The sequence below is a fragment of the Acipenser ruthenus genome, chromosome 5 (genome assembly GCF_902713425.1).
Source record: "Acipenser ruthenus chromosome 5, fAciRut3.2 maternal haplotype, whole genome shotgun sequence".
Lineage (NCBI taxonomy): Eukaryota > Metazoa > Chordata > Actinopteri > Acipenseriformes > Acipenseridae > Acipenser > Acipenser ruthenus.
The window spans coordinates 46,138,779-46,163,778 of record NC_081193.1 but is presented as its reverse complement, the minus strand read 5'-3'; the positions used below and the strand labels follow the sequence as shown (position 1 = coordinate 46,163,778).

The 25,000-nt window shown below is 37.6% G+C and overlaps 2 protein-coding genes across 3 annotated transcripts in view; one reads left to right on the top strand and one right to left on the bottom strand.

Annotated features, from left to right (window-relative positions):
- The window catches only part of taf1a (TATA box binding protein (TBP)-associated factor, RNA polymerase I, A), a 20,067-nt gene extending 9,321 nt beyond the window's left edge, over window positions 1–10,746 (bottom strand). Inside the window, exons 1-8 of the mRNA XM_034003770.3 lie at window positions 10,594–10,746; window positions 8,580–8,711; window positions 7,965–8,134; window positions 5,796–5,909; window positions 5,328–5,517; window positions 3,551–3,681; window positions 1,886–2,044; window positions 1,733–1,799 (exon numbers count right to left, since the gene is read on the bottom strand). Coding sequence (XP_033859661.1) covers window positions 1,733–1,799; window positions 1,886–2,044; window positions 3,551–3,681; window positions 5,328–5,517; window positions 5,796–5,909; window positions 7,965–8,134; window positions 8,580–8,709 — 961 coding nt within the window. The 5' untranslated portion in view covers window positions 8,710–8,711; window positions 10,594–10,746. The remainder of the gene's footprint in view (window positions 1–1,732; window positions 1,800–1,885; window positions 2,045–3,550; window positions 3,682–5,327; window positions 5,518–5,795; window positions 5,910–7,964; window positions 8,135–8,579; window positions 8,712–10,593) is intronic.
- A 7,584-nt stretch (window positions 10,747–18,330) lies between these two features.
- Window positions 18,331–25,000, top strand: part of LOC117402679 (transport and Golgi organization protein 1 homolog) — a 34,457-nt gene continuing 27,787 nt past the window's right edge. For both annotated transcript variants that reach the window (XM_059024282.1, XM_059024281.1), the window contains exons 1-4: window positions 18,331–18,532; window positions 19,916–20,049; window positions 20,583–20,669; window positions 20,922–23,856. In XM_059024282.1, coding sequence (XP_058880265.1) covers window positions 18,385–18,532; window positions 19,916–20,049; window positions 20,583–20,669; window positions 20,922–23,856 — 3,304 coding nt within the window. In that variant the 5' untranslated portion in view covers window positions 18,331–18,384. The remainder of the gene's footprint in view (window positions 18,533–19,915; window positions 20,050–20,582; window positions 20,670–20,921; window positions 23,857–25,000) is intronic.

Sequence of the window (25,000 nt, the reverse complement as noted above, 5' to 3'; positions counted from 1 at the left end):
ACCGATACACAAATGCTGTCCCTGGACACATTTTGAAAATAAGTCTATCTATATTAATTTAAAAGTATTCCACTATTGTTCCATAATCTCTGGCACTCTAACTTCGTAATATTCCAGCTCATGTTTTTTCCCCTAGGAGTGATTTATAGACATACTGATTAACATTACTACATACAATAACATGACAGTGAAATGAGGATTGCCAACAATCAAGTTTAATACATTTTTTGGGTTGTGATATTAAGATCTGAAACAGTTTAGATAAGATACTCCATTATGTAAACAATTGAAGCCACAGATCACAAGTCTAAACTCTGTCATATATAGTTTGAGTGTCTAAAATGTATTCATTATTAGGGAGTTTGTGTATTGTGCTCACGTGCAGCTTGTAAAGTAACACATGACAGGGCATGTGTTGTGTTGCATTAACATACGGATGTAGTTGGGTTGGATGCACAAAGCGAAGCAGTATATTTGTTATAAACATTAAACAGGAGGTTTAACGTTTCCATTTATTGTAATTAAAATGAATGAAGCCTCCGTGCTGGACTCAATCACTCTGTAAACAGAGCTGACATAACCCACAATGTTAGCCTTCTTAGTGACCAAGCACTTAAATATCAGTCATTTATTTTTGTTGATAATAAGAAAGTTTACAAATGAGAGGAGGCCATTCAGCCCATCATGAAGATACAGAAAAGGAGGCTATGAGAAAATCCACTATCTACGCATTACTACCGCTGACCTGGAGAAGCGAATCTCAGCACTGTTTACGGAGCGACTGAGAGCAGCACGGAGGCCAACATAACAAAACTGAGTACTCTTGACCAGCTGAACTACACACTGAAGCATATAATTATCATAGAAGATTGTTAGATTTTCAAGACAAACTGTTTTTAAGTCGATTACCATTTCTTTATGCTTCATCAAATCAATAAAAACACCAGCTGCCCAAGCATTTGTTTTCTTCGATTTCATTAAGTTGTTGACTTGTTAAATCTTTGTGTCGCTGGCTTCCCTCCACCCCTTGTACACCGTAATGCCTCCAAATTTTTTTTAAAAACAATGTGTATTTATTGCGAGTTTTATATGTTGTGTATTGATAATTTATTAATTGAACTGTGCTTCAGCAAAAATTAATTCTGCCGTGCATTGTACTATTTTGCATGGTAAAAAATCCTCAACAGCCAACCAGCATGCAGCATCCAAACATTCCGTTTTATAAGTAAAGTTTATAGCTGGACGTTCGTAGCTCTGACTGTGCTGGGACCTCATGGATGTAACTTCACAGATTATTAATTCACATAAATCCATTTCTGCTGTAATTATCCATTTAAAAAACAGACCGTTTTTTTCCCCCCTCTTGGTAAATTTGTGTTAATGAAAAGTAAACTAGAACCGTTCTTTAAAACTCCAATTTTAAAATAACTTTGCTCACAGAAACAGGCCCGCCCATTGTACTGAAACAGAGAAAGGTAAGTCTAAGGTTATTCTTAGTATTAGTGATTTTTTAATGTGTTTATCTTTCAGTCACCTATACTGTTATTGTGTGGCCCGGCGAGATCAAAAAAAAATTCAGGTGGTCCGTGAACAAAAAAAAAAAAAGTTTGAGAACCACTGATCTACAGAACATGTGCAAAGCAACGGGCATAATCTCACTAGCCTCTGCTGCACATTAATAAACTATGTGGTTCTTTACTGTATTCTCCCAATTCTGTTTAGACATAAATACCTGGAACAGCAAGAAGTGAACAGAACTCCAGCATCAGTTCATGACTCGGGACTAACAGCTGTAAAATCTATAGAGAAAGAGCACACAGCATTGTATTAATACATAAATACCTACAAATAACAAAATCATTTATTTTAAACACCAAAGTCTTACCCTAAGTACTTTCACCAACTTCCTCCAGGGCGCCTGATGCCTTTTTAAGAACTGGTACAAATACACATGGGCGTTTGGATTTGGAGGGAATTTGTTGTCATATGCATAGTCATTGAGCATCTGAAGTGCAGCATCATGGTCATCATAGAACTCTAGCAACTATAAAATACAATGATACTTATTAGTCCAGACCTCAACTCTCGATTAGCGTTAACTACAGAAGGATGTTTTTTTTTAATTTTTTTGTAGGAATTCATATTTTTAAATAAAAATGGTTTCAGAGACCCTAATTCACAGTATTTTTGGACTTCCTAATGTTACATAAGGAAAGGCAGTCTATGATAGATCTATGAAACCAGACTATATTATTGTGCAAATAAACCCATAAAAAACAGTGCAGCCGCTGGGCTCCCGAGTGACGCATCCGGTAAAGGCACTCCGCCCTATAGCCTGGAGGTCGCCGGTTCGAGTCCAGGCTATTCCACTGCCAACCGTGGACGGGAGCTCCCTGGGGGTGGCGCACAATTGGCTGAGGGCTGCCCGGAGTGGGAGGGCTTAGGTCGGTCAGGGTGTCCTCAGCTCGCCGCACACCACTGACTTCTGTAGTCTGGCTGGGCGCCTGCGGGATTGCCTATAAGCTGCCCAGAGCTGCGCTGTCCTCCGACACTGTAGCTCTGGGTTGGCTGCATGGCGGGCCTGCAGAGTTTAAAAAAAGCAGTCGGCTGAAGGCACACGCTTCGGAGGACAGCGTGTATTCGTCTTCTCCGCCCTCGAGTCAGCGCAGCAGTGGTAGCAGTGAGCTGAGCTTAAAATACAACTGGATATGTTAAATTGGGAGAAAAAAAAACGGGGTAAAATTGGCGACTACTAAATTTATTTATATAAAAAAAAAAAAGTGCAGCCATGTATACACATGGTTCTCAATCCCATAAGAAGCACAAGAATATCGTGAAATGCAATCCAAAACCTCTACAGGAGACTAGGTGTATAAAAAACAATTAGAAAAGTTGATATTTGCCAAATGTCATTCTGCCTGTTGCTTAAAAGAAGCATTGACATACCCAGATCACCTTCCAGAAAGAGTAAAATACGATTTGAAATGAAGTCAATAATCCAGTCAAAATCCCGAAGTGAATAATGAGTTTCACTTTTACTTTAGAACCATTAAATACAAATTTTACATTCTTTCAAATATGATCACAACAACTGCAGTAGGACAGTATTTTTCACACTCACTTCTTATAACACTGCAATCGTATTGGGTATTCTCAATAACAGTGTGTTGGTTTTACATGTTGAAAACAACAATCAATCTACAGCCTTCAAAATAAATAAGATAGACCCCTACGTAACTTAAATAACTTCTGACTGCTCTATTTTGTGCACGTGCATTAGGTGGATATGGTGTAAAGTGACAATGCAATGCTTTTGGAATGCTTAAGGCAAGAAAGTGAATGACTTGCATGTACAGGTTAGAAATATTCATATACAAAATTGGACGTTAATCAAATTATAGCCAAATGCAATCCTCCCAAACATCTTTAGGACACTAGAAGTGTGAAAATGCGTGCAAAATCAAGTGTGACAGACAGATAGATGAACACAATCACCATATAAGGGTCCCAATTCCTTGAATGAGGACACTAAAAATAAAACCACACTTACATTAACATAACTGAGTACAAAAGGATCCCAGACTCCAGGCTGTTTTATTATTGCACTAAGGTTTACAGATGCCTGTCGGAAATAGCTCTGCATGTCTTGTTTTGCAGTTGCAGCTGTATAATCATACTTTTCTGAAATATGAAATAAAAAAAGTCATTTTAATTTCTGTAAAGTAACCACATGTTTGGATACATTTCCACCTAGTAATGATGCTTGTTTTTGAAAGCTGTAAATTAACAGTTTTTGGTAGTTTTGATTTTAATGGTAATGAAAATAAAATGCATTTTTATATTTATACAGTGTAAAGACAAAAAAGGCTATTCAATTTGTGAAGAAAATATTCAGTTTTCTATTAATGTAACATCAAATAAATGTTATTCCATGCATTGGTAAAAGACTATTAACATGACTAGATTAGCCTGCATTGCTGGCGGATAAGAGCTTTGCTTTATTTTGCAAGATACAGTTCTACTTCGGATGGCACAAAAGACACACTTCTACTTTGTTTAACATATGTTAAAAGACCCAGTGATACATAAAGCTTTTCTTTCTTCTACACTTACCAGTACCTTAACTATACTTTCACTTGGAGTACTGTTATTGTGAGAATGGGGTAAATGTGCTCATAACAAGCTCAGGTATGTCTTATTATTAAACTCCTAGTGAAACCAGGCCTGGATCACACTCCTGTGCAGCGGGACTCTGATTTCCATACATACAGCAGTGTGGAGTAGTGGTTAGGGCTCTGGACTCTTGACTGGAGGGTCGTGGGTTTAATCCCAGGTGGGGGACACTGCTGCTGTACCCTTGAGCAAGGTACTTTACCTAGATTGCTCCAGTAAAAACCCAACTGTATAAATAGGTAGTTGTATGTAAAAATAATGTGATATCTTGTAACAATTGTAAGTTGTCCTGGATAAGGGCGTCTGCTAAGAAATAAATAACATTTGAAATCCATACCGATTATATTTGAGTACAGTAGAATCTGTCATAGCTGATTTAATTGATTCCAGAGGTTTATCAGATATGTGAAAATATCACAGCTCGGAGGGAGTCATTATACTACATTGTAGTTGCTTTAGTAGTCAGGCACATCAGTGTGTCTAAAAACACCAAACTGCAGCACTGCACAAATATAGGAGGCTGTGTGGTCCAGTGGTTAAAGAAAAGGGCTTGTAACCAGGAGGTCCCCGGTTCAAATCCCACCTCAGCCACTAACTCCATTGTGTGACCCTGAGCAAGCCACTTAACCTCCTTGTGCTCCGTCTTTCGGGTGAGACGTAAGTGACTCTGCAGCTGATGCATAGTTCACACACCCTAGTCTCTGTGAGTCGCCTTGGATAAAGGCGTCTGCTAAATAAACAAATAATATACTATACAATGAAATATCAAATCAATATTGCAAAAAAGCACTGCAATATGTATTTGGCAATTTACAAAACAGCATTCCAAAAACATTTTTTGCAGTTCATGCCAGCCATCTTCATGGCAACTTGTTTGTAGCTTGTTTTTACAGAGCTACCATTGCCGGCATTGTTGGCATTGTCAACAGCAACCTCCATGTATCCCTGTCTGTCAGAGGATAATCCACAACCCCTAGTACACTATGTTATAACCCATAAGAAAATGTGCATTGATCAGTTTCCATCTGTAATGGCAGCAAATATAAATACTGTTCAGTTGGTAGCAGCATGTGTTAATGACAAATGCCAGAGGTGCATCTGATTAATGGTGGGTACAGTATTGGATATGTATTAAGAAGCATGCAACTTCTTACCAGTTTCTGTAAGAGCATCTCTCTTTTGAACCCAAGTATAGTAATCCAGCAAGCCACGGTAACCCTGAATCATTTGCTGCTGGGTAGCACATGTATCCTTGCATCTCCAGCTTTCTGCTAAAGACAACTGTCTGTTAGCATCTTCAAGCATACCGTTTGACAACAGGTGAAAGGAATGCTCCAAGCAGATCTGCAAAGAAGACAGAATATTTTAAACTGTGCTGAACTTCATAGTTTATAAAAATGTAAACATTTCAATTTACAAACTACAGATATGTAATAAATGTACTGTGCACAGTAATTTATAAAACTGTAAAGCCTATTTGCAAGTCTACATTAAGTTTTATTTGTATTTACCAACATTTACAAATTTGTACAAGTATCTGGTGGATTATTCTATATTCCTATGTTTAGAGTTTGATCAGTTTCCATCCATCTTGCATTAATAGAACACTAATGTAGAGAAACCTTCAAGTAATTCTTGACTCCTATGTTTTTCATTCTGTCCAAAAAAGAATTGAAATCATCAATCTTGGATCTGGGGTGATGCCGAAGAATTTCTGTTCCTAGTCTCCAAAACCTCTAAAAGAAAGAGAATCAGGGTGTCCATATAAATCAAAACTTCAAAAACATGCTTGGCCACAACAAAAAACACCTAATAGTATGGAATAGGGGTTTTAATCAATTAATGATTAATCACACCTGCGGGCTTTGAGCAATTACAAAATAGATAAATTAATCAGTCTGCAACAGTGCATTACCATAAAACGGTGCATGTTAAAATAAATCTTATTGGCACGCTTATTTACTGGAAGGAATACCCAATATTTCACAACATCTCAGAATCAAGAAAAAAAGACTGCAACTAGCAACATTCGCTCATCAGTGCTTTCCTTTCCCAGCAGTTCTACAAGTTTATCATATCACCTTAGCCGTATTATGATGAGAAACGCGCTGGCTTAGAGATTTACCTGCAGTGTACATTAGGGCTGTCAGTTAAGCCTCCAAATAACAATCAATTAATTTGGCACGCAAAATCGAATCGTTCGAATAAATATCGATTGTACCGCCCACATAAATTTTCACTCCATCCCGTTGTTGAACTGTTGCACTAGTGGTGTTTACATGTATATAAGATGCCAACCCCCCCTCCCCCTCCTTCTGCTGCTCATACATTGACATGCGGACATGTTTTTCTAAATAATTTGGGAATCAGACTCAAAATACCGGGTATTTTGAGTCAGATGAGACACCAGGTTCGGACACGATTCCAAAAATCTCCTCAAATGCAACTCATTGATTTTATCAGCTGTGGGCAGCACTGATTGTACTTGCATTGACTCGATGTGGTCAATCAGGAAACACAGACGGAGCACGCAGCCCAGTTTGAAAAATACACTGTAAAAAATATATATTATTCCCAGTCAGTTTTCTTCAATGTGCACAATTTATTTGCATATTGTTTGCTAGGAATACAAGACTGTAGTCCTGCTCTGGATCCAAGACGGCACACGGTTTATTTAAATAAAATACACAGAGGAGCGTACTTACAAAGCATTTTCAAAATTGATTCGCTGGTAGGAGGGGACCAACAAATCAGATGCTGGTTAACACGAGCTGGAAAAGAAGAGCACGTCCACTGCTTGTCTTTGGTAGAAATACTGTAAATAGCAAGGCAGGGCATTCGGGGCATACATACTGTAAATAGCAAGGCAGGGCGTTTCGTTGATAAACTTAAATAACGTTATTAACTACATACATTACAAAAATGTAATTATTGAATCGATTACCCAGTATTTATATTGATGTATATAATGAAGAATTTAATCGATCAAAAAAATCGATTTTCAATTTCATCGTAGCAGCCGTAGTGCATATAGTTAGTGTTTGCTGTTAGAGCGTAAAGGACAGTGGAAGAAATTCCAGTGCTGCACAAATCAATTTAAGATTTTAAATGACTCTCTTTGGCAAACTTCCAATTACATGTAAGCAAATATATTAAAACGGTCATGCCAATATTAGCTGGCATTATGAAACATCTGCAGTAAATAGTGTGACTTACATATATTTGAAAAGCTGAATTCAAAATGTCATTAAAACACAGTTGGTGTTATAGTTGTATTACTGATTTATAATTCAGCTGCTGTAGCTTTAAGACGGTAGAGGAGTGATGGTAGAGGAGTTATGGGGTAAGTATAAGCATGTAGACAGTGTGTTACTTTGGCAGCTTCGAAGAATCAGTTCATATTCCTATTTGTATAATCGGAAAAGGCATAATCAACTTACTGTATATCCGGGAGACACAAGAATAAACGTTAACTGGATTGGTTTCACAAACATCTGTCTGGAAGTGGTTTTCACCAATCGGCCGGCTACAATAGCATTATGTTAATACTTTGTATTACTTGCAATTGTCTTTCAATACAATTTTGTATAACTAGCAAACAGGTGTGATTAACTGATTAATAGATCGGATGATTAATCAATCAATAGAAAATGTCAAGACTAAAACCCCTAGTATGTAGTTAAACTTGGAGGTTATTATTAAAGAATGTGGGTTGATAATAATAATAGTTTGGTTTACAAGCATTTTTAGAAAACCTTTTTAATAGCCAGGACTCTATAGGTATATAATACCTCACACGACGACCTCTGCCTCCTATAGCTTGTCTCCTCTATGTTTTGGAAGTAGTTTGTCATCAGGGCGGAAGCTTTCTGCCACTGGTGCTGGAAAAGAGCCTTAAGGATTTGTCTCAGGCATATTCTTTCAGTCTTGTGAAAGCCTGACTCTTTCCTTCCTCTCCTACCTGCACAAAGAGGACAGGAGTTAACAAAAAATTGCAGATCAACCACCAGTGTATTTGTGTCTGTTAACATGTGGAAATGTGATTAAAACAATTGTATTTAGAGGTTTTAGATCACGCCAACATGTCTGCAGTATGATTCATAATATTTGTGATTACACAGCTTCAGAAAAACTTTAGTTACAGAAGTCATTTCCATCTTGCTGACTCATCTGGTTTGCATAAATGTGTTAGCTGTAAACTTGTGAGCAGTAAGAGCTATGCTTTATACCCCACATTCTGATTTCTGTATCTTTAATCTGTACCTATACATTTCATAAAGTTATACAGGTCCCACATCAAATGATCCTGCTATTAAGCTACATACATACTGAATGGTTGTGTTTTTTTTCTTCTTTTAAATAAATCTTACAAATGAGTTTCACAGAATATATTATGGTGGACATACTGTGGGGCAACTGTAATTTTGGTGGTAGAGGTAGGGGAAACCCAGGCTGTAAAATACTAGTTTGTTGATCATATCTTTCTGATGCTTCCTGTTCTACTGTTGCAAGCAGCTCTTCATAAAGGTCATCCATGACTAAAAGAGAAAAATAAATAAAATAAAGGAGATGAAACCACAAAAAAATGCACAATATGCTTTGAAACTTGTTTGATTTTACCAATGCAACTATAAACTATTTGATTTTTTTTCAGCCAACCCTTTAAATTATGACTATTTCAGAAACCAAGGGAAATGTACTTATGTATCTTTATTATCCATGTTGTTACTTATTCTAATAATAATAAAAAAAGATTAATAACCCGTCAGCCATCAATATTTAATTTTTCTATATTTAAATTTGGAAAATGTTAAGTAATTGAATATGGTATCTTTCAGTTTTATTATAATATGCAATTACTGGCTCTTATCTGAATATTAAGCCCTTCAATTACTCCCCCTCCCCTCAATTTTCTTAAATTGCATCATGTTTCACTCCCCCAGACATGTCTATTATATATGAAACATATCAAGCAATAAAATAAATAAAAACTAAAAAAAATGAGATGCTATAGTCAAAATGCCAAAAGTGCAACAAGGCAGACAGTTTACATGTGTGCAACTTGTGGCACCTAGAATGGAACGCTCTTTTCCTATATGGACTCTACTTTCCTAGATTTTAGAACGCCTGGAGGGTGTTGGCCAGTTCCAATTTTGTACCATTAACATCGTTCCATGAGTCAAAATCAAGGGACAAACTGGAGAAACAATCTTATTGTGAGAGAAATACACTTTCTTATTAAAAAAAAGTCAACCTGATAAAGATCACAGAGCTACATCCGTTCTTCCCCATCACTGTCAAAAATACATTGTTAGTAATTTCACTGAATAATCTCAAAGCAAGTCAATCTGTTCATAATGCACATTTGTATACATATACATTATAAATGCAACATACAAGATGATATGCATACCCCCAGACTGGCTAATAATCACTGAAATGTTTGCAACGATCTAAACCCTCAGTTGATAACAATTAGCAATCCCTTGCCTTAGGGTCCTTAATATCATAGTATCGAATCCTGCTGTGGAAAAATATTTTAATACAAAATGTTTCTCTAATAATAATTGTAGTAGTTATAGTTATTATTTGAAAAATGTATTGATTTGAAGTTCAAAATCGCACATTTTTACCAGACACATTGCTTTTATTAAGTTCATGCTTAGCGATTCTGATAGTCGCAATTCGGAGTAAACAAAAAACAAAGCACATTAATTTACGTAGTTAAAACAACAAAAAATAAAAGTTAATTTTAATAGTATAGCTATAGCATGCTGTCACAATGTTGCACAGTACTTTAACTTAACGTATCCCTCGTGTGCTATGTGGGAATCCTAATAGAAACATAACAAATAATTACATTTAACCATCCTTGTTTGGAGATTAAAAACAGAGATTACCAGTTGTACTAGAACGCTCAAATTAGTACAACTGGTAAATCTATTCAACGCCGATGGCCTAGGTAAGTGAAATTAGAACGCTTCTGAAATATAATTCTACAATCTTCCAAAGTCATAAACACAAATTTGAATGCAATGCGCGTTTAATTATTTTATACATTTTTATGATGTGTGCTATACGAAATATTAGCACGGTATTTATAAGCTACCTGTAAACCCTTGTCAAAATGAAAAGGACTGGTTCATACATACATACATACACACACACACACACACACACACACATATATATATATATATATATATATATATATCACTAATAACGCGACAATCATAGCGTGCTACCTCTATTTTCATTGTGTAGCCATAGGTTACTGAAACTAAAAAATGATTTAACGCCTATCAGATTTAATATGTAACAAACATTTATTTATAATTTCACATAGTTTAAAAAAAAAAAAAAAAACAGAAAGCTGTCTCTAACACTGATAATTATTTTAAAAACACTACACTGGTTTACCTGTGTCTGCCCCGCATGTGAGGTATGACCCAGGCCCGGTTTTTGGGATGCAACCGCATAACAGTCTGGCGTTTTGATTGGTCCTTGTCTGTCACAGGAATATGATGTCATCATGAATGGGGAAAGCTTGTAGCCATTGTGATCACAGAGAGAGAGAGAGAGAATCTCCTATCCAGAACCTTGCATTTAAAATATAATGTGGTATTTTGCTGTACTAGTATATCAAACTATGGGTGACTGTTAAATCGTCATGACATGTTGTGCACGAATGTAAGAATTGGCTTTCTGTGGTGATCTACAGTTACAGGATTCATTAGTTTATCTGTAATGTAATCACAGTTTTACATATAGACTACTCGTTCTCAGGGTTCTGGGCCGTTTTGCGTTTATAATGTCCCAAATTCTGGGCCGATTTGGTTTTTAGATAACGTCCCAAATTCTGGACCGATTTGGTATTTAGATAACGTCCCAAATGCTTTTCTGAATTCAGCCCAGTTTTTTGGATATTCTGCTCAGCTGACAGCCGAGTTTCTAAGTCATGCATGCTCAGTTTAGCATAAAAAGTACACGAGAACTGGATTGGGAATTAATTTAAGAGTAACCCTTATTACATATAATTCTTAGTACAATAATTCAGTAATCACAAAATAAAATCATAAAGTGAGGGAAAGGGAATGTTTCTTACCGTAACCCTGGTTCCCTGGGAGAGAAGACGACCACCAACGAACATTATGTATGGGATGTGCCTGCCCATTGGGTAGGTATCGCTGAGCTCTCTATACCAGAGCTGCCGATAGGCCCCTTCCTGGGATGATGCACTCGATCCTGTCCAGACAGGGGATAAAACTGTCATCCAAAGGAAGACATTTCTCTTTTTCCATCGAAACCGTGAGGGACGACCTATGCGACCTCGTGGTTGGTGGTCGTCTTCTCGTTCAGGGAACTGGGGTTACGGTAAGTAATCTAATGTTCCCTTTCAATTCGAGGATGACCACCAATGACATTATGTATGGGATAATGTATACCATATCCGTCGCGAGGGAGAAGGAACGGCAGCATATGAGGGAGGCACAAGCACTGTCTAACCCAGAGGTTAGCGTTGTGAACTTACACCCTCAAGGACCCTTGTGCCTAAAGAAGGCAGGGCAGGGTCTACTGCATTAAGGAGGTAGAACCTGGAGAAAGTATGCGGCATAGCCCAGCTAGCCGCAGTACAAATATCAGACATCGAGTCACCTCTGAAGAGGGCCCAAGATATAGCCAACCCTCTAGTGGAGTGTGCGGCTACCCTACCAGGTGGAGGCAAGCCAGCACCATTATACACAGTTGAGGGGCTGCATTAGGGTCCGTGTCCCGTGTCAGACAAAGAGCTGGTCAGATTGACGCAGAGCTCTTGTCCTATGCACGTAGCATCTCAATGCCCGCACTGGGAATTCAATCTCTCATCCTCCGTTGAAGCAAACAGTGGTGAATGGAAGGACTCCAATTCCACAGACTGATTGACGTGGAAGGCTGTGATCACCTTGGGGAGGAAAGCAGGGTTGGTGCGCAGAGACACCCTGCTGCCATCCTCCCAAATACACATGCAGGAGCTGTGCACAGTGGGACTATGCAAATATAATGACTAAATTCCAATTCAGGCACTTACAATCTGGCCTACCTAAGTGTGGTATGCTGGCAGCATAGCAGCTCTCTCCTGGAGTTTCAGAAAACTTCCATACATGTGAAAAAACTGACATTCCATTGCTTATCAGTGCCCACTTTTGGATTGTGGTATAGGGCATGGCAAGTTTCTTTTTGTTTTTTTATTTATTTTATTTTTATTTAGCACATTCTTATCTCAAACTCAGCTGTGGGTAAACACAAAATGCAAGGCAGGTTGTTTATAATTAGGCTTGATACTCTACTTGCCGTTAAAGCTGTAATTAACATTGTTAAACCATCTCAATTTCTTAATTACCTCATGGATATCTGTCAATGATTAAATGAGCTGAAACATGTTTCTAGCTATACATTCCTTGAACAAAACTGATCACTTTACACTCACTGAAAGGAAGATGTAGTCACTACACTACACACTGTTTGTTTCATAAAATACATACATTCTGCCTGGAGAAGCACATAAACAAATGCAGAATTAGCAAGAAACAATAGAGAGGATTCATTAGGTGTTTGAATTAAAAGGGGCGCAATATAAATCTGGTGATATGGAGCAATGAACCTGCTAGCATGGGTCTCCAATCCTGGTCCTGGAGGGCCGGTGTCCCTTCTGGTTTTTGTTCCAGCTGTACCGTAAATTACTAAATTGGACCAATTAAGTGTTTATTGGAAGCTTTATTGGTCCAATTAAGTAATTTAGGGTACAGTTGGAACAAAAACCAGGAGGAACACTAGCCCTCCAGGACCAGAATTGCCCACCCCTGATTTAACTTGTGGCATTTTATCAATATTCTATGCAGCAGCAAAGGTCATTCAAAATGATCTAGACAGCATTCAGAACTGGGCAGACACATGGCAAATGACATTTAATAGAGAAAAGTGTAAGGTACTGCACGCAGGCAATAAAAATGTGCATTATAAATATCATATGGGAGATACTGAAATTGAAGAAGGAAACTATGAAAAAGACTTAGGAGCTTATGTTGACTCAGAAATGTCTTCATCTAGACCAGGGGTGTCAAACTCCAGTCCTTGAGGGCCGCAGGGTATTCTGGTTTTCATTCCAACTTAAGCTCTCCATTAACTTAATTGATATAATTATTTGTTTAATTGGACATATTTAATAATTTTTTAAGGTCTTTTACAGTTGATGATTTAAAATATGCAGTTGATTCAAGGTACACGGCCTATGAAACATTCTGAGGCCTGGAGAGAAGTGTTAAAGCTGTCCAATTAATCAAATAAATAGACCAATTAAGTAATTGAGAGCTTGGGTGGAATGAAAGCCAGAAGGCACTGCGGCCCTCCAGGAAGAGAGTTTGACACCCCTGATCTAGACAATGTGGGGAAGTTATAAAAGAGGCCAACAAGCTGCTCGGATATATTGTGAAAAGTGTTGAATTTAAATCAAGGTAAGTAATGTTAAAACTTTACAATGCATTAGTAAGATTTCATCTAGAATATTGTGTTCAGTTCTGGTCACCTCGTTACGAAAGAGTGCAAAGAAGAGCAACCAGAATTATCCCAGGTTTAAATGGCATGTCGTATGCAGACAGGCTAAAAGAATTGCATCTATTCAGTCTTGAACAAAGAAGCATTCAAAATTCTAAAAAGTATTGACAATGTCGATCCAAGGGACTTTTTCGACCTGAAAAAAGAAGCAAGGACCAGGGGTCACAAATGGAGATTAGATAAAGGGGCATCATTCAGAACAGAAAATAGGAGACACTATTTTACACAGAGAATTGCGAGGATCTGGAACCAACTCCCCAGTAATGTTGTTGAAGCCGACACCCTGGGATCCTTCAAGAAGCTGCTTGATGAGATTCTGGGATCAATAAACTACTAACAACCAAACGAGCAAGTATCAACTACAACAAAATTAAGAAGGTCACACAGATTGATACAATTAACTTGTGCCAGTCTATCACTCTTGCAGCCCAGTGTAAATATTTCCAAGTGGGAAGGACTTTACAGTAAATGGTTGAGGGGCACATTTTTTACACGGCACTTGTCTAATCTCTCACTAGATGTAATCATTACTATTGTACAATGTATTTATTTTTTCCCCCCATAATATTTGCATAGTCCTGTAACACCTACCCGGTCACGGCAGTGTAGAGACGCACCACAAGCAGCACACACCTGCCTTTAATTCCAAAATATCACAAGATGTAGAGCGACTAACACACTTCAGTGCGATAAGGCACAGAACAAATTATATAAGATCCTTTAGGTTATTTTTATTCAGATAACAGATCTAAAAATATAGAAACAAGGTCGCCAAGAAAATCAGATACATTTTAGCAGATGTTTGTTTATTGTAAACTTTCAATAGCAACACATGGTTTAAAACGGTACTGGTACAATAAGACAATAATTCCATTCAACTATTAACAGGTAGCAAGATTTCAAACAGTTAAACAAGGTTCACATTAATGAGGTCAAGCATTATATTGCAAATGCAACAACGCTGCTACCCAGCAATAAAGTGGAGATAAACATTCAAAAACACATGAAGACTGTTAATAAAAACAATACCACGGTACAAAAACACAAATACCCACACCACACACACACACACACACTGTCTGTGTAGGGGAGGGAACACACCGAGAAAGCAAGAGAGAAACCAGCACCGCAATACAACCTATTCTGTACACTTCTTGAACTCCAATTGACTACCAAACAGGCTAAAAACACTCGGGCCGTTCGCGCTCATTATTCAACACCTACATACAATCAGCCCAATGCTTATTGTCGGGATGCTCCATTTACTGGTCCGTTTCAGTCTCTCTCACTCATCGTTCCACAGTCCAAACACTGCGTTCCCACTCCAGCACAGACATGCAAAGCCCAGGATGGCCATCCCGTTTGCTATTTATATTCCGGTGCGTAAATTGATCAATAATTCAATTACTAGGTGCTCAACAGGGCAAACATAGGGAAGCGGGTGGAGAAGCCAACATAACGTGGTACAAATCAATTATCAAAAAGTGTCAGACAACACAAAGCGTGCACTAATCAAATCAATAAAATAATTTTATAAAAATAATAACATAGAAGTGTAAAATAAATTTGAACGGGGCATTTTTGACCCTGTTACAGTCCAACTTTTTAAACAGTATCTATAGCCTACAGCAGGGGTCTCCAGCCCTGGTCCTGGAGAGCTACTGTGGCTGCTGGTTTTTGTTTCAACCAATCTCTGTTACTTAATTGAACCAATTATTGGCTTAATTAGTCAAGATTAACAGGTGTTCCAGATCTTTAGCCACTGATGATATAAAGACACCTATAAAACCTACTAGATAGGGGCTCTCCAGGACCAGGGTTGGAGACCCCTGCCCTACAGTATACACTATCAGGAATAGATAAGAAAAATGTTGACTAATACAATACAATAAGATTTATTTGAAGTTGTTGAAGGGCACTGGTCTCTTAAATTCAGAAGGTCTGATAAACTCCTACGCATGACTACATATTGATGGACATTACATAAGCAAATGAGATATCTTCTTTTTTTGGCATACCATGTTCCTTCTCAGAAATGTGTTTTAATATTAGCCTTTAATAAAGGAAAACTACTGCTTTGGTGTGTGCGTGCAGTGTTTGCATGGTGGTATGTGTGTGCAGGGGTTGCATGGTGGTGTGTGCGTGCAGGGGTTGCATGGTGGTGTGTTTGTGCATGCAGGGGTTGTATGGTGGTGTGTGCGTGCAGGGGTTGCATGGTGGTGTGTTTGTGCATGCAGGGGTTGCATGGTGGTGTGTGCGTGCAGGGGGGGTTGCATTGGGTGTGTATGAGTGCAGGAGTTGCGTGTTGTGTGTGGATGTGTCTTAAGGGGAATTTGGGTGTAGGTTTGGCATGAAAGAAGGGCGGAGTGAGATCATATAAGGGGGTGCAGGGAAAAGACCTTGAGGATTGGGGAAGACAAGAGTGTGAGAGAAAGTGTTCAGGGGAGATAGAGAAATATAGTGATAAAGGGTAGGGTAAAAGAAAAACTATTACAATCAATTATTTTCATTTTCGAATCCCAGTTTCCTTACCCTCACTTTATCTTTTGATTATTTAATTATTGTAAAAATAAACAAATTGAGTCTTCATCTACTCATGGTTGCAGTCTCATTTCTGACCCAAAAAGAACCCGAAACGCTACAATATATCGATGGACAATACATAAGAAAATGAGATGTCCTCTTTTTTTTGGGAATACCATGTTCCTTCTCAAAAACGTATTATTACATATTAGCTTTTAATAAAGGAAAACGACTATTTTAATGCATTTTCATGTATCTCTTTCAGTGCGATGTAGTTTCTTCATTGTAATAAAGAAATACGTTTTTTAACATTTACATTTTATTTGTGTTTCTTCATATAAAATTATGTTTTCTGTGGAGAGTAGAAAAATACATCAACTTCGATTCATGTACTAAGGGTTACTCTTAAAAGAATTCACGATCCAGTTCTAGTGTACTTTTTATGGTAAACTAAGCATGCAAGACTTAGAAACGGCTGTCAGCTGAGCAGAATATCCGAAAGACTGGGCTGAATTTGGAAAAGCAAAGCAGCCCAGAATTTGGGACGTTATCTAAACATCAAATCGGCACAAAATTTGGGACGTTATCTGAAAACCACGGCGGCCCAGAATGTGGGACATTATAAAAGCAAAGCGGCCCAGAACCCTGAGCACGATGGAAAACTGTGATTACATCTCAGATAAACGAATGAATCCTTTACCAAAACTGTAACAGGATATATATTTGCAATTAAAATAAATCATGCAAATGATTATAGATATACGCTATTTTAAAGAAAAAAGTAGATCACCACAGAAAGCCAAGTATTACATTCGTGAATAACATGACAATTTATATAAAGTAATAGTCACACATAGTTTGTTATATTAGTACAGCAAAATACCACATTATATTTTTGAAAGGTTCTCGTCTGTCTCCCTCTCCAATCACAATGCCTCCCGGCTTTCCCCATTCTTGTTGACGTCATATCCCTCAGACAAGGACCAATCAAAACGCGAGACTGTTATACGGTTCCGTCCAGAAAACCGGGTCTGTGTGCTCAGTGCAGTGCTTACAAAGGTACCACGAAATGTTGCTGTCAGGACAGCTGAGGAAGTCAGCACCTCCGGTCACTTTTTTTTTTAAAGTAACAAAAACGCCTATTCACTACCAAATATTAACTACTTTAGATGTGTAATAACTGCAGTATAGGATACTGACCTTAAGGTTTGGGTTTCGGTGTTGGGAGAGGATTATTCACTGTTTTATTAACAATAATATGATAGCGAATCAGAGTGCAGTGTCCTGACAGGAACATTTCGTGGTACCTTTGTAAGCAATGTGTCATCAGTGCCTTGCACTTCCAGGTGTTTCATTACGCATGCTCAGCTTTAACGAATGGAATTTAAAGAAGGTCTGAGGGGTAATCCTCGGGTACAGCTAAAATTACATTGCGGGTTGTCAACAAACTGGAATGTATACATAAACAAGGCTACTACAGTTCAATACCAAAAATCCCCCAACGAATTGCATGTTTATTATAATTTATTCATGTTGTAGATATAAAAAACTACAGGTTCTACAATTAAATGAAAATCTTCAGTATTTATTTATTTTTGGTCACAAAAGGTCTTGTAAAAAATACTCCCCTTAAATTTAGGCGATTTGTGTTCTAGTTTAACACAATATACTTGTTTATTTTAGTAGTTATTGCTACTTGTAGCCTAGTCTATAATATGCTTATTGGTTTTGTTTTCTTTTTTATATTTGCCAAGGGCTGTTTATATATATATATATATATATATATATATATATATATATATATATATATATATATATATATATATATATATATATATACCGTTAATATAAGTAGAACAAAGCTTTGAAATAAGGTGTAAAATAAACTATCATGGCATGACTTCATAATTAAAAATAGATTTTTAAAATCTCGCTTTTTTTCTAATACTAACAGTGTTCTGATGCATGCGTAGGGACTCTGTCGCTTTAAAGATCTCGGGTGGGAATCAATTTTGGTAACTTGTCTACATCCTCCTCCAACATCCTGCACCCAGTTCCATCCCTGTGGATCTGCTGACGTGTCGGCTCGCTCTGCTAATGCTCAGGCAAAACAAAGCTGCCAGCATGGCTGCTTTTATCTTGTATTTATACCTTTTAAATCTACTTGTTGATACATCATTATCCAAAGAGACAATAGACAAGAGGTTTTCAGACCTCAAGCGTTGCACCGACGAAGAATGTAGCAGTAAGTGCTGTTTAATTTGCTCTTTATAAAAACGTCTTATTTGTTAATTACTTCTAGGAAAAGATGCCTTATCCAATTGCTTTAGTCTGATATGTTGTTGGCAGTTTCTCTTAGGAGTTTGCATAGGTACTGTACCCAAATACGTGCCCTTGTGAATGTCAGATACAAACAGGTACACATTATCTTTTATGTGATCGAAAGGGTTGTATTCCATTAGAATTATAATTGGTAACATTTGTAGTGAATTGAAAAAAATATTTTTTTCAAACACAATCCCGATATCCGATTGTGGGAAATGCATCTTGTTTTCTTTTCTTCTGCTATACCAATATCCACAGATGTGGAAACTTTATAACATAAGGTTTTATACAAAATTCGTTTTTGGGGCCGTTCTTAGTAACAGGTACTACAATTTATGGACAAGAGGTTACAGTTACCAAATTAAGTTATTTGACCAAACTAATAATGAGTAGAACACCCGAATAATACAAATCTTATTCTGATGCATATATGTGAATATATGTGACAGTGCTATATTAATGTCATGCAATGTCATCCAAGGTAATGTCCCAATACTTGTTGGATGGTAGTGTCACAAAAACAAAAGTCTAATTTTTTATATCAACAATTTGAATGTTTAATATATATATATATATATATATATATATATATATATATATAGTACTAATTGGATGATGGCATCTGGTCTGTAATTATTCTTTTGTACTATGTACCACATACAACGTTTGCAGAATGTCTGAAAACGCTGGTGGCATTCATTACGTTTACATGCAGGCTATCCCGTTATTCAGAATACTCTGCATTCTGAATAAGTATTACAGTCATATAACATCGTAATCCAAATACTTGCCGCCTTCGTTCCCGCACGTGTCTAAGACCATTGCCCCTGTCAGGGATTTAGAAAACCTGGATAGACATGTTAACCTGCCTTCGTACTATTAAGGACCCAGTGCCCCACTAATAACTGTACATCCACTGCAAGCAGCATTTGTGTTACCGCTGGCAGGAAGAATGCATTATGTAGGTAGGCTACGTAAATACATACCCAGACATGTGACGTTTAAAACGTTATAATATTGACTGCAATGTTAACTAATTGAAGCTTGTTTATAGCAGCCACTATTTTATCATAGTTATGAAGTGGTTATGAAGCAGTTGCCAGTTTATTGGAAGGAATACAATTGAAACCACACTGGCATAGTGTGTGTACTTGTTATAATTAATACATTTAGCACACATCCTCAGATGACTCATGTTAAACCAGTCTTGCTTTGTAATTCAGTCATTGCACATGCTTGTGCAGTTATTTATTTCTGTCTGCAGAATGACTCTTTTTTTTTTTTTTTCCCCCACTCCTCCAAGTGTTAATGTGTCGAGGTAAAGCTGCACAGGATTTCTCAGGCCCTGATTGTCGATTTCTCAAGTTTAAAAAGGGAGAGACAATATATGTTTACTATAAACTGGCGGGAAGAAGAACAGATGTGTGGGCTGGAAGTGTGAGTATTGGGGTTTGCATTGTTTTGAATTCATATTACTGTATTGTGAGAGTTTGCTTGCAAGTTAAAGTTAAATATTGGAATTTACAAAGCATTAACTTGTGAGTTATTTTAGATAATGCTTATCAAACTATACATGTTTAAATAAAATATTTTGATGTTCATTACATTGTTTTAAATCATTAAAGAAGCCAGCAGCAGTTTAGAATATCAAACTTAATTTTATTCATAACAAACATACTTTAAGGAACTATTTGTGAAATGAGCCTGTTGTGTTGGAGTTATCGAGTCAGTATTTTTGTGTGAGTTATCGTGTAAGTATTTTTAAAAAAAATCTATGTGGTAGTACACCTGCATATGTGCAGTAACAGTTGTTAAGAATAATACCATTCACATGCATTTCCCAAACCTTTAAAATTACAGTTTTGTACAGTATTACTAAAGTCCAAAATCTTGATAAAAGATATGTAGACAAATATCCATTTTATATAATTGTGGTTTTATGTATGTAATAGATTTTTTTTTTTTTTTAGGTTGGTAGCAGTTTTGGCTACTTTCCAAAGGACTTACTTAAAATTAATCACATATACACTGAAAAAGAGCTAGAAATTCCAACAGAAGTAAGTTGCTGAGTACTTTCTACACCTTATTCTTGTTAACTACTTAAATACAGTAAACCCTTGAATAAAACAATCACCAAGGAGACTACAAATAGGTGGCTGTGTATTCTAGCTGTGTCTGTCATAATACTGTTGCCATCAAGCAAGTGGGGTTTGATGAAGAAAAGCGTAACATTCTGCTATATTAGTGACAATTTAATTTTATTCAAAGATCATCTGATCAACTTTTTAAAAATCTTTCTGTTGTTGCAGGAAACAGATTTTGTATGTTTCGATGGTGGACTTGATAAATTTGAAATTTATGATCTAGATAAACTCTTGGGGTCTTATGGATTACTGGAAGGAACTAACACTGCAGTTCCTGAAACGTCTAGCTCTCTGCCACTGCAGCATGAAAAAGTAGACAAAAGCACGAAGAGCCAGGCCGAGGAGATAGAAAAAGAAATCTCTCCTGAAGAGAGCAACAGTCAGGAAGCTGGTGGCAATAAGACAGAGATAATAAATTACGAAACCAGCAGCAGTGTTTCAGAGAAAGAAAAAAATAAAGATATGGTAATAAAGGGATCAGCGCAAAATGCTTTAGGTACTGAAACATCCCAACTGGAGGAACCAAGTGAAAAAGAAAACCCTACACATACAGTGGAAGAAAACCAAACCATAGGTACAGATGAAGATTTGCCACACCCTCTAAAGGACTATGATGCACATCAGAACACAGAAACATCTTCACCAGATGACAGTACACCAAACGATAATGCTGAAGAAACTAGCATTTCTCAGGGGGAAGGCAATTTGTCGTCCGTGCAAGAAGATGGCTTTGAAATAAACAATGCAGAAGAGCAACCTATTCCCGAATTAAAAACCAAAATGGAGTCCACCTTTGATGCAGTCGTTTCAGATGATGAGAAAACATGGAAAGTGACTCCTGTCTATGATGATTTCAGCTTTGAAGAAAATGATGAAGAAAAACATCACAATGTAGATAAAGAGAATGGTGAGTCAAGTGAGGCTTCAAATGTAACACCTTTGCTGTCCTATTCAGAAGGTAACATACAACCAGAGGTAGACAATGAAGATGATTCTGAAGAACAGAATCCAGATCAACAGGAAAACCTCTTGGAAGAACAGAGTGAGATATATGAAGATCATGCAACAGAGGAGGAAATACCTGAAGATAAAAGCTTGTGGACAACATTGGGAGATACTGTGTTTGCTATTGTGAGTGGAGGTGAAAGAACAAATAAGGTAACTGATTTTGAAGATGATGAAGAGGAAGAGGATGTTGAAGATGTGTTTAACAAAGAGGAGGAGCCCAAAGAAGACCAACTATACCTTTTGGGTTCTGAAAAAAGGGAAGACCAGGAGAACATTCTGGAAATGCCAGAAGCAGAAATTGAAGACTTGGAGCAATGGGTAACTAATGGACATTTGTATTACGAATCTCAGGTTAAAAATGTCACTGTTTCTTCACAGAACGTAGCAGAAGTAAAATCTGCAGTTGATGGAGGGGAATTCAAGTCAGGTCAATCTGCACTGACTGCAGACCATACCCTTACTTCAGAGTCTGCTGAAATGTCAGAGATGTCTTCAAAGGAAATCATAGAAGATAGAGAAAATGCACATGATTTTGAAAAATCACTGCATGATAAACAGAAAGAAATATATGTGAAAAAAGAGGAAACCTTGAAGGACAGGTCCATGGAAGAATCCGATGGTTCTCAAAGAAAGAAAGACACGTCCACTCAAGCCTCTGAACAGCATGACGAAGAAACAGATTTAAAAGATGATGATATAGTTGACCAAAATTGGATGGAAGACCTTGGTGAGGAAAACATGAGCGAAAAACTGGAATCAAGACCGGACAAAGAAGCAACTAAAGATGTAGAGCAAAGTGGTCCAGAAGATTATTTAAAAGAAATTGAACAAGAACAGTCAGATAAGACTGAGGCTAAATCAAGAAAGACTGGTCATGTTGAAAACAAGGAATTTTTTTCAGAACAAAAGGACAAGAAGCTTGTCAATGAAACCACAGTGGAAGATACTGATGAACAAATGGATGATTGGAAACCAGAATCCAGCAATGAAACAGTGCACAAAAGTACAGACAAATCAGAAACTGGGGAAATCCTAGAAAAAACAGGCCACCTAAATACAGAACAGACTATTGAACCTGAACTTCATATCCCTAATGAGGCAGAAGAATTGGAAGAAGAAGAAGAAGAAGAAGAAGAAGAAGAAGAGGAGTTATTAGAAGATGAAAATGCTAAAGTAGCTGCAGCTGCCGATTTAGGTATTGGGACTGTGGACAGTACTCTTAATAACACAGAAAATGAGCGTGGAGAAGAAATTACTGTCGCCAGCAAAACTGAAAAGTTGGAAATTGTCAAGAAAGTGCAATTTGAAGTTGAGGTTGAATCACAACAAGTAAATAACAGTGCATTTAAAGAAGCACACAATGAAACAGACATTGATGTTCAGGACGACATGGAAACAGGCAAAACAGATGATTTAGTAGGTACTGATTCTGACACAATAGAAAGACCTGCAGAAAAAATAGCAAAACTAGAAATAACTAAACCAGAATCTGACAATGTAGGAGCAGAAGACAACAGTGCAGGAGGTGAAGAAGCACTGATTAGAGAGAATTCAGAAAGGGAGCACGATGGCTTAGAATATGTAGAAGCAAATATACCAGAGTTGAGTGAAAAGGAGAGTATTGTAGATCCTACAATTGAAATTGAAATTCAGGAGGAGGAACAGCCAGAGTACAGTGATGGTGTAAGACAACTTACTCTTCTCAAAGGCCTCTTTGATGAAAAACATGTGGAGCGTTTCTTAAAATATCTCACCCCCCAGCATATTCTCCGAGTGGAGGCCATGTTCCAAGACTTGGAAGATGAGCTCAAGCTTACAAGGCAGACAAGTAAGAATAAAGAGGATATTGAGAAGTCTTTGGACAGGATCTTGGAATCTTCAGTAACCAGAATTCTGGATGAGATTGAGAAGATGGTGGATGAAAGAGAGGTTAAGTATGCTGAGATGGTGGAAATGGACAAAAATATGTTTGATGAAAAAGCTGCTGTTTTTGATGACTTCCAAGAGATGGCATTCCATCTTAGGCAGAAGTACTCGACAACAAGTAACAGCACTCCACTGGCTCCGGGTGTCCAGATTCCAGAAAGCACAGGTATTCTTTATAGATAGATAGATAAATATAATGTAATATGCATAGGCATATATTTTCCTTTTGCCTCTGTGTTTCTAATGAATATATACTATATATACAGTGCCTTGCGAAAGTATTCGGCCCCCTTGAACTTTGCGACCTTTTGCCACATTTCAGGCTTCAAACATAAAGATATGAAACTGTAATTTTTTGTGAAGAATCAACAACAAGTGGGACACAATCATGAAGTGGAACGAAATTTATTGGATATTTCAAACTTTTTTAACAAATAAAAAACTGAAAAATTGGGCGTGCAAAATTATTCAGCCCCTTTACTTTCAGTGCAGCAAACTCTCTCCAGAAGTTCAGTGAGGATCTCTGAATGATCCAATGTTGACCTAAATGACTAATGATGATAAATAGAATCCACCTGTGTGTAATCAAGTCTCCGTATAAATGCACCTGCACTGTGATAGTCTCAGAGGTCCGTTTAAAGCGCAGAGAGCATCATGAAGAACAAGGAACACACCAGGCAGGTCCGAGATACTGTTGTGGAGAAGTTTAAAGCCGGATTTGGATACAAAAAGATTTCCCAAGCTTTAAACATCCCAAGGAGCACTGTGCAAGCGATAATATTGAAATGGAAGGAGTATCAGACCACTGCAAATCTACCAAGACCTGGCCGTCCCTCTAAACTTTCAGCTCATACAAGGAGAAGACTGATCAGAGATGCAGCCAAGAGGCCCATGATCACTCTGGATGAACTGCAGAGATCTACAGCTGAGGTGGGAGACTCTGTCCATAGGACAACAATCAGTCGTATACTGCACAAATCTGGCCTTTATGGAAGAGTGGCAAGAAGAAAGCCATTTCTTAAAGATATCCATAAAAAGTGTCGTTTACAGTTTGCCACAAGCCACCTGGGAGACACACCAAACACGTGGAAGAAGGTGCTCTGGTCAGATGAAACCAAAATCGAACTTTTTGGCAACAATGCAAAACGTTATGTTTGGCGTAAAAGCAACACAGCTCATCACCCTGAACACACCATCCCCACTGTCAAACATGGTGGTGGCAGCATCATGGTTTGGGCCTGCTTTTCTTCAGCAGGGACAGGGAAGATGGTTAAAATTGATGGGAAGATGGATGGAGCCAAATACAGGAC